This window comes from Aplysia californica, unplaced genomic scaffold, assembly GCF_000002075.1.
Source record: "Aplysia californica isolate F4 #8 unplaced genomic scaffold, AplCal3.0 scaffold00145, whole genome shotgun sequence".
Lineage (NCBI taxonomy): Eukaryota > Metazoa > Mollusca > Gastropoda > Aplysiida > Aplysiidae > Aplysia > Aplysia californica.
In genome coordinates, this window is record NW_004797415.1 from 140,809 (window position 1) to 151,443 (window position 10,635).

Genomic DNA, 10,635 nt, shown 5'->3' on the forward strand with positions numbered 1-10,635 from the left:
TGAAACAGTACCACACCACCTCTTTAACTGCCCAGCACTTTGTGACCTGCGTAGCACCTACCAACCTGCCTCCCCAGACATCGGAAATACTCTATACAGCGACAAAGCACAGCTGATTAAAACCTGCAAATTCTTAGCCATATCGACAGACTGAAGGGCTAGAACCCAAATGGCCGCTGGATCGGAAAAGTAAAGTATACCCTCCCTTACAAAATGTGCAATTTCTCAAAAACTACTTGAGATATTTAGAAAATTTAAAAAAAACCCTGTGTTCAGCATTGAATTTCCTATAGGTACAACCATTAACTCAAAATGGTCAAAATCCGACTTTTGGTACATTTCTTTAGGCACACATACATATTTTGCCAGTGCACACAGAGGAACACAAAGTACAATATAGCTGGTTTTGTCTGACTTTTTGTGAAAATGATGAATATACTAGTATAGGACAATACCATCTATAGACTATTTTGCCTCACATTGTCAAATTGACGAGAGATAGAGAGAATGAAGAGAGAAATACTGACACAGAGAGAAAGATAGGGAGGGAGAGAGAAATAGATCAGCAGAAGACGGATGCAAAACAGACAGACAGACAGTTTAAAGACAAAATATAGTATCCTTTACTTGTAACACTCAAATTACCCTCCAGCATTTTGCAAAAGACTTGAATGAGAGTTTTTCTTTTAGAATCACGAAAATTGCAAACTCATGGGGTGCATGAATGAAAAATGGTTGACAGTAGAGATCTAGATTGCACTGTGTATATAAAATAAGAAGAACCAGTTTGAGTAAGTTCCTACAAGTATGACCGTATATCTTTTTGTACTCTCCTGTGCTGGAGACATCAGTAATGATTTCTTATAATCCATCTGCACAATCTTCATGAGATGATGTATGTTAATCAATAGATAAAGTTTTTACCCATCTCTTGGTCCCAGTTTCGAAGTGAACAGTTCCAGCGAAAACTGTAAACGATGAAACAGTTTTTTTCTCTCTCCTGAAAATGTTGCTTTCTGGACCAAGGAAAGTTGAACAGCTTGCCGCCAATATATAGGTACTGTTCGAACAAGATTTTATAGCTGGATCATGATAATAGAGGCTTTGTCAAGTGAAAGTTATTAACTCTTTTCATGCTCAGAGCCACACGCAACGTTATTGAAGCAATAAAATGTGGGTGCATAGTTCTCCCTTATAAAATTTTTTTTTCCCCCTTCAGCCTCAATTTTGTCAAGCGTTTAGAAGCGTGAGCTGTATTCACATTGTATCTCTTCCCTGATGTTGTTGGCAGTATGTGGCTTGTTTCATGCATGGATATAATAACTGAGAAATGTAAGGCATACAACACATAGTATAAGTATAAGGCTGTTCAATGCAATTTGTAATATCTTGAAACATTTTGTATTTGGAAGAGAATTCTAGGCTAGTTTATAATGACTTAATATCTATACAGACGTAAATAACTCACCAAAAGACACATTTTATGAAAATTCATTTATTTTCTAACTCTTTTGAGTCTGATACACTTATTCTCTGACACATTTTGATATATATTTATATGCCCCTTTATCAGAATTTCCACAAGTGAAAAACCCCCAACAAATTCTGGCCTAAACCCAAGCAAGTGAAAAGTAATTCAAGTGTTTCTCTTGCACAAGGAAATGCCCCCCCAGTGATGACTCAACCAGCAACAACAATTGTTTGGCCAACATTTGTTTTGCAATTATTGGAGAGCTTGCATTCATTAGGGCCTACCCACACTCCTTGTTCTTCCAGTATTGATTGTAAATGGAAATGCTTCCTTGTGTACATTGTGGCTATTTGTGATAATTAGTAAGGCAGTTGTGGCAACATGTGTGCATAAAATGATCTACTGTCCAAAGGATGTGCATGTGTTTTGTGGATGTATCACAGTGTGTGTCAGAGTTGTGAGAAGGGTAAATTAAGGACTTGTGGGGTCAATACTTCAAGAATGAAAAATGCTGTATTTTGGGGTAAAGTTTGCCTTTGCAGCCTCAAATAGCCTGGAGTTGATTTTATGTATATATATCATTATATATTATAAAAATACATATATACCTAGTGGTATGTTGGGCACTCAAATGTCTTCCTTGTAGTGCCCCCCACCCCTCAACTCCCACCATCTCTCATTTAACACAATTTTATAACATTAAGCTTTGCTTTTTTGTTTTTCTGTACTTTTTTGTATTTCTTGATACAATAATGTAGTTCAATTGTATCTAATACTTACAAAGCCTGCTCTACTCTGTCATTGACCAGATGACAAGGACATGTGGTTTCTTGAGGGAGGGAGGCATTCTTTGCTCTGCCATGAGCGAAAAGCTTGCAGCTAAAGGGATTTGAAAACAACAACAATTGTACCATATCTAAAACAGCATAGTTCCAATTATTTATCAGTGTGAAAGTGTGCATGATGTTAACAGAAATATAATGAAGAGCAACATGAACGCCATTAACTAACAACTCTTCTTGTGTCTGGGAAATAATTGGTATCTGTACCAGATTACTATTACTTGTACTTTCAGAAGTGACCGCAGGCATCTGAACAGTGGTCACTGGTAGCGTGGTGACTGTACCAAGTGATCATGACAGCTGGAAGTTCTGATGAAGATGAGGAGACTTTGTTTGATGTCTCTCCGCCTGGGAATGAAGACAGTGAGTGTTTTGATATTTTATTTGTATTAGTTCTACTCCAACTATATAATATGTACCATGTCATATGATGGGGATAACAAGTCGGCCACTGTGGTGCTGTAGGTTGTTGATTTTTATCTACCTCATGGGAGTTATACATTCTAATAAGAGTGGAGTCCAACTTGTGCTTCATCGCTCTTCTTGGAATGTTTCTGCCAGCACATTGTCCTGACTGTTGACCCTGGCTATTGGCCTAGACAATAGTTTAGTGTGATGTATATTGTATATTAAAGTTAAAGGATAAAGTAAAAGACATTCAAATTCAAGAGAGATCATCATTGTCCGTAAGGGAAACTGCCATAAAAAATGTATCAGGTAAGGGGTTTTACTCGAGGAATGACAATGAAATCAGCAGTAATAGCAAAAAATATTTTAAAGATTTAATGTGGTCAACACTAAATTCTTTTGAAGGCTGATACTTTGACTTCTTGAATGCTGAAGAGGCTAAAGAAGTAGAAAGAGAATATATATGGGCCGGTCCCATTTAGTAAGACTTTTTAAAACTTGTGATGTATGTTTACCCTACCCCTGTTTTGAAAGGTACTTTGATACTAAATGGTCTAACTTGCATGACACCTTATGTATTTCTGTTGTCTGGCAGAAATAAGAAGAGGTATAATGTCTTTTCTTAGGACTTTCAATTTGCTTTTAAATTCTACTTAACATAAATACTTTTATGGAAAATCAGTTGCACTCCCGGGTCATGTCATGTTACACGAGTGACCACTTTCACCCTTGTCAAACTTTACTTTCCCATCCGCTATTTTACCACTCTGACCCAAAATCTCGAAGCATACTTTTAACTGAACACCTAGTTGCTTGTTAGTGTACAGAAATGTAAAGGCATTCATGCCCTAGCATGTGCACATATTCAATATATTTATTTGTATATTTCTTTTCAGAAAACTGTTATTCTACAGGGAGAACATTTTTTTCCCCTTCTGTCTTAGACGTCTCTGTTGTAAACATTACTCAAATCAGGGCAAATTCAAACCTAATGACATGGCTCTAACAAGTTCACATAATTCATTATGTATTATATTTCTATTATTTAACATACAGCTTTACTTCTTTTTCTGCATCAAAAGTGAATAAGATGACAACTTTTTTCATCCATTTCAGAGCAAGCTTTGCTCAAGGAGAAGAAGGAGCGGAGTGGGAAGAAGGTATGGTGGCATTAAAGTACTGTTTCCTTTTAGTTCCATATCACACATGCTGTATTGCAATTACAGGTGATGAACAGCTGCCTTTTTAAAAAGCATATGTTATTATTATTGTTTCCTTTGGCAGGCGCCGTTTCTTCCAACCCAAGGAAAATGATTATATGTTGCTAATATATTCATGTTGTCACACATGGAATTGATTTCCTGGAACATACAAATCTCCTAATGTAACTATCAGTATACCTCGAAAATTATTGAAACTAAAACATTCTCTGAATATTGACATGCAGGCATGCATAGAATAAACCTCATCAGTAAGTCAGAAGTAACCCCAGAAGAAGAATTTTTGATATGCGAAGACCCTAACTGATTCTGGCAGACAATTCAAGCTGTTAGCTTCAGTTTTATAATTTGTAAAGTTGTCATTATGGAACAATCAAAAGTGCAAATTTGTTTTAGCTACATGATTTATCTGTCTGACTGCCACTTATACTAAAAGATTCTATAAGGTTCCCTTTACATTTTCCTTTCAGAATGTAGGTGTGCAGAAGTCAAAGTACCCGAGAACCATTCCCTTCATCCTGGTGACAGAGTTCTGTGAACGCTTTAATTTTTATGGCATGAAAGGTAAACGAAATATGTTTACAATCTCTCATTTAATATCCCTTCCATTTTATGCATTTGCAGGATAAAAACTTTGTTTTGGCATCACTCTTTTCAACATGACGACTGCATAGTAAATGACCCTTAGACTTTTACTTTACTGAGATGAATAGAAGCACATTAACGTAATTGTGGCAATTTAATCCTGATAAAAGCCAAAGCAGACAGAAATGACAGAATTGATATGAAGTATGAGCAACATGTGACACCCTAAGACCTCCAGTATTGTTAAGTGCGTTATGTTTGTGAATGCATTATGCCCAGCTGTTACCTTTTTGATCTTTTTTGTCTGGTTTCTGACATTATGCTAATGGAAAGAACAGTGAGCTCCATCAGTTAAGAAAATCATTTTGTTTATTGCTCTTAATGCCTGCTATCAATGTGACAAATTTGCAAGATTTTTATTTTTACTAATTAAAAAAACCAGAACATTGCAAATTTCCTTGCACAAGTAATAAATGTTTTTTACTCATGAAAAGCAATGATTTTATTTGCAGATATATATATATACATATATATATCTATATATATATATCTATATATATCTATATATATATATCTATACATATATATATCTATATATATCTACATATATATATATATTTATATACATATATATATATATATAGAGAGAGAGAGAGAGAGAGAGAGAGAGAGAGAGAGAGAGAGAGAGAGAGAGAGAGAGAGAGAGAGAGAGAGAGAGATGCATGAGTTTTGTTTCACCTCTTCTGTTGTTCGTGTTGTTCCAATGGGTGTTAACACAGGGTTGTACACAGAAACATGGGTGACATAGAGAGCATTGCTTTGTATCTTCTGGAAAGTTGAGGGTTTTGTGGTGACAGAATATTTACCTCACAGTTGATATCTGATATTCATTAATGCAGACATTTGCAAAAAGCTGAGACTTTGTTAGTGTCCCCCAATCGTTATGTTGTTATGTTGTCTAGAACAGATTTTAGTATTTTGCCAAAATGATACTTGTGTCTATGGTGTAGTTGTAAGGCACTTCACTGTCACATGCAGGAGACCCAAGTTCAATTCCTGAGTGAGGAGGAAATTTTTATCGAGGATCTCATTCTTTCTGCTGGGATGTTGCATCTTTCTTTGCCTGAGTTTTGCCCTGACAGGCAGGTTTGGAAGCCTACCTTCTATTTCACAGGCGCAGTACCAAATTGTTTTTTTAAGACAGCGCATGTTTAGACCCCTTTTGAAAAAAGCTGGACTTGATGAAAAGAACTTAAAAATTTTTAGACCAGTTTCAAGTCTTTCATTCTTACCCAAAAATCTGGAAAAAGTTGTATCTTATAGACTCTTGCGGTATATTAAAGCAAATAGTCCTAACGACGTTTATCAGTCAGCATACAAGGCACGTCATCATACCGAGACAGCATTACTCAAGGTCTGTACTGATATTTTTAAAGGAATTAATGAAAGAAAGGTGTGTCTTCTTACTCCTGGACCTTTCGGCTGCATTCGATACCATTGGTCATGACGTTTTACTCAAGAGACTAAATACTACATTTGGTGTAAAGGGTACAGTCATGCGATGGTTTGAGTCATAGCTTAAAGATCAAACACAAGCAGTTGTGGTTGGAAGCATGTGTTCAGACAATGTTTTACTCAGATTTGGTGTTCCCCAGGGGTCTGTTATTGGGCCCGTCTTGTTTACAATGTATAGGCAACCTATTGCTGATCTTTTAAGACAATATGGCATGAATTATCATCTTTATGCAAGATGACACTCAGATTTATAATTCTATTGATTTTGATTAAATATCACTTGTAGTCGACTCTACTGAGCAATGTATTCGGAAATTTAAAAAATATGTATGACCAGTAATAAATTGAAACTGAATGACGACAAGACAGAAATAATGTTGAGTGGAAATGCAAAAGCCATTAGAAATCTCCCAGAACTACTAATTGACATCAATAATCATACCTTTGGTTCAAAGAGAAGTCTTAAAAATCTAGGGGTTTAGTTGGATTATGATATCTGTCTTTGTCCTCCCAAATTAGCCAGCTCAGCAAAAGTATCTATTTTTAGCTGAAAAAAATCGGCATTGTAAGAAATTATTAATTAACTAAAGCAGCAGCCAAGACATTAGTAAGAACACTTGTTTTATCAAAATTAGATTACTGTAATACTGTTTTATCTGGTTTGACGGCCGAAAAACTATCAGTTACAAGTACTCCAAAATCAAGTAGCAAAATTGGTAATGAAACAAAAGAAATCAGCGTACATAATACCAATTCTGAAAGAACTATACTGGCTGCTAGTAAAAGAAAGGATAAAATACAATACTGCCGTTTTCTGTTTTTAATGTATCAATAGTACTGCACTTATTTATACAAAAGGATTCCTGGAATCAACCCAGAGTCCTTAGATCAACCACTGACAATCTAATTCTTGGAACCCGAAAACAAAATTACAAAACATACGGAAAACGTTCTTTTTTATTCTTTGGTCTCCATTTATGGAACGAACTCCCATATAAAATAATGAATGCCCCTACTATTCGCATTTTCCAAAAGCAGCTAAAGTATTTCTTATTCACAAATGCATGCATGTCAAAACGATGAACTGTTATACATGCATGTGTATGCTCGGCCGTGAGACTGAAAAAATAGCGTGTGAGAATGAGAGAGAGAGAGAGAGAGAGAACGGAAATGTTTTTCTGTTTATAGAGAACAGATGTTTTTATTAAATGTTTCTAGCTATTCGCTTTCCAATTTTATTGTTAAACGTTCGTGAGATTTTATTGCATTCTATATTTTTAGCAAACGCGTATCCAGGCTCTCTGCGTGACTATTTTTCTCATATAGAATTTTTTTTTACATATACATTTGCCTAATACTATGTTTTACGTACACACATGTCCATTAATTTATAAGGTGCAATATTTTTATTAATGTAATGCGCATTTAGCATTTTTTAGAAAATGGAAATGGGCAGCATAAATGCTGTTTATTATAAGTAGTATTAAATTATCTAAATTTTGTTGATGGGGGTGTAAACAGGAACTTTACATTCTTTTTTTCTTGTTGTTGCCAAAGGGTAGTTTTGTGAGCAAGAGCTTAGACTTTAAAATAAAATGATGAACTTTTTATCCAGTAGAATTTTCAACTAACAAACAAAACGGAAAGTATAACTTTTATTTCTTTATCCATCGTATGGGCCTTGTTGAGGAAAACTATTGTCAAAGAAGATTGTCTTTTATCTCTTTTTTTTTTTCAATTTCTTTATCTTGCGATGTATGACAAGGACGTGTGGTTACTTGAGGGAGGTATTGCGCTGCCAAGAGCGAAACGCTCGCAGCTAAAGGGATTTGAAAACAACAACAACAACATCTTGCGATGTGATACACTAGCTGTAATAGCCATGTGCCTCATTGGATAGATTTTTTGGGTCTATTTTCTTCGGGATAAATGAGTTTTATCCCTTTTTTTCTTTGTTATTTTTTGCAATAAATGAGGTTTACTTGTCTTTTTTTATTTCGTTGTTCTTTTTTGTTTGTTCACCCAGCTATCCTGGTTATCTACCTGACGGACTGGATGGAGCTGCCTTACCACAGGGCTGTGGCCATCTTCCACAGCTTTGTCATGCTGGCTTACTTCAGCCCTATAGGTGGAGCTATCATCGCCGACAGCTACCTTGGTCGCTACAAGTGAGGACTCTTGGGATGGGAGGGAAGACAAAGTGAGATAGGCAGAGCCAGAAACCCACCTGAGAAATCATCTGAATTGTGTTAATGGGGGTGTAAAAACACCTACATAAGCGAAAGTGAGATCAGCATCTTTTTGTGTTGAAGAAGAATGGGGATTTGTTATTGTTGTCGCTGTTGCTTTCATTGTTATTGTTGCGGTTGTTTTTGTAGTTATTGTTTTTTCTCTTTTTCTCTTCCTCCTTCTTCTTTTCATCCTCCTCCTCTTCCTCCTCTCTTAGTAACTTTCAGGTGTAGCGGACTTAACGCTTTTCAAATCACTGAGCAAACAGCTCTTACGCAAGTATAATAAATGATACTATCTTTGTAGAAAGAATGTCTGAGATAATCATTTTGAAATCTTGCCTGTGCAGCTATCTATGAATGCAATTGTGGGTGGTTGGCGGGTGCGCTGGTGTGGTTTGCTTTTTCTTTCCTGTCAAACGTCTATCGTCCTTATCTCCCTTCATCTTTTTTATGTTTGTTACTCTCTTGTAACACCTCATATCTTCTGGCGCTCATGCAGTTGCGAGCGCTGTAAAACCTCTACTAAAACTGAGCGCTGTAAAACCTCTACTAAAACTTTTTTTAAATTTTGAAGTCTTGTCTGTGCAGCTAGTTATGAATGCAATCATTGTCTCTGGTCTTTCCCAGATAAAGTTTTGCTTTATGTCTCCTCAGAACCATTTTGTACATCTCCTTGGTGTATGCCCTGGGCTCAGTGGTTTTGTCTCTGACAGCTTTCCCCCCACCACACATGTGAGTTTTACTTGATGCAAGCTTTCATGGGAACTTTCTGTTGGTTCATGTCTTTGAATGATTGCCAGATAGCTTTCTAAAACATACATTCTCCTTTATTGTTTGAAAGGAAAGTTTTTTTTAGTCTTGTGTGAAAATTATAGGGAAAACTTGTTAATGGAGCAGATTTGGGTGAGTGTGAACTTCTATGAAATGATTATATTGATGCCCTGTTTGCATCCTGTTAACAATGGGAAAGTAAGTGGAAAACTGAGATGATAAATTCCATTGTTAAATTTACTCCGTTTAGAAAAAAGAAATCTCCTGCATATTTTTACCCTTTGTAATGTAGGTTAATAACAAGGAGTGTGTCTTTAAGTTGTGCTAAAACTTAAAAAGAAAAAACCGGACAGGCAGAGTGGTTTTCAGACATATGGCTACTACAAAAGAAAATGACAATATCGACCACCTTCAAAGAAAAGAACGGACCACAGTCTTCTGTCTGTGAACAGAACATATACAACTTGACTTCCACTTTAGCAGAATAAAACAGAATGAAACCTGAACTTGGGGGCTCTCATGGCCTAGAGGTTAAGGTGTTCGCCTCTCATTCAATAGGTCCCGGGTTCGAATCCAGATAGCGAAAGAAAATGTTCTCCTTTCACACCTTTTCCTGCTCTCTAACAATGTTCTGTCTTCTCCTTTCATCTCTACTTTCTGCCCCCCACCCTGTCACCTCCTTTACCCCCTCCTCTGGGCTCCTGACTCTTTCTACAGTGTTTCTACTGCTTCTCCTTGGCTCATTCTCTCTGCTGTCTTTCAACCACTCCCCTGATCTTATGATAGGTAAGATCTCCACCTAGCCTTCTCGGACAAGGGCGAAAAAATCTCGGAGGTCTCGTGTACAAATTGCACACGTTAAATATCCATTGGTGGTCCAAAATCGATAAGAGTAGGCTTTGGCCGCCACCCGTGCACATTCAAAATTTACTACCAACTGAAAATGTTTGGTGTGTCCAAGCGCTCATATGACCTTATGCAGTTGTGAGCACCGTAAAACACTTATAACCCCCCTCCCCCCCCCCCAAAAAAAAAAAACAACAACCAAAAAACCCACAACTTCCGCCAATGTGCCCTTTGTATGACTACACACATGAGACTGTGGAACATCACATGGTCTACTGCACAGCCCTAAACAATGTCAGAGCGACATTCTCCCTCTGAGACCTAACATTGACAACACACTCTATAGAATCACAATAACTGAAACAAAACTACTGTTATCACTGCATGGACAGAAAGGTGAGAGCCCAGCTGTTGCCAGATCGATAACAACAACAAATTCTATTGTATGCACAGGTTGATTTTTATTTGAGACAGTTTTGATGAAAAGGTTTGATAGGGATGTTCGAGATGAGCTGTTTGACACATCTGTGTGAATGTTTGAGAATAGAATGTTGTTAATACAAAGAAAATAATGTAGTGCTTCAGATGGGGAATGGTACACTGTAAGCTTTCCATGAATTCCAGTTTTGTCTATTCGAGTTATCTTGGCGTGACTGTTTGTAAGAAGGATTTTAATTTTGCATGCCTCTAATATATCATTTTATTTTCTTTCTACATCCCCCCTCCCCTCCTCTCCACCCTCCCCT

The 10,635-nt window shown here is 36.8% G+C and overlaps 1 protein-coding gene across 2 annotated transcripts in view; it reads left to right on the forward strand.

Annotated features, from left to right (window-relative positions):
• LOC101852237 (solute carrier family 15 member 2) overlaps positions 1-10,635 on the forward strand; it is a 37,168-nt gene that overhangs the window by 7,661 nt on the left and 18,872 nt on the right. For both annotated transcript variants that reach the window (XM_013081769.2, XM_005097027.3), the window contains exons 2-6: positions 2,547-2,676; positions 3,838-3,881; positions 4,412-4,505; positions 8,068-8,209; positions 8,927-9,004. In XM_013081769.2, coding sequence (XP_012937223.2) covers positions 2,607-2,676; positions 3,838-3,881; positions 4,412-4,505; positions 8,068-8,209; positions 8,927-9,004 — 428 coding nt within the window. In that variant the 5' untranslated portion in view covers positions 2,547-2,606. The remainder of the gene's footprint in view (positions 1-2,546; positions 2,677-3,837; positions 3,882-4,411; positions 4,506-8,067; positions 8,210-8,926; positions 9,005-10,635) is intronic.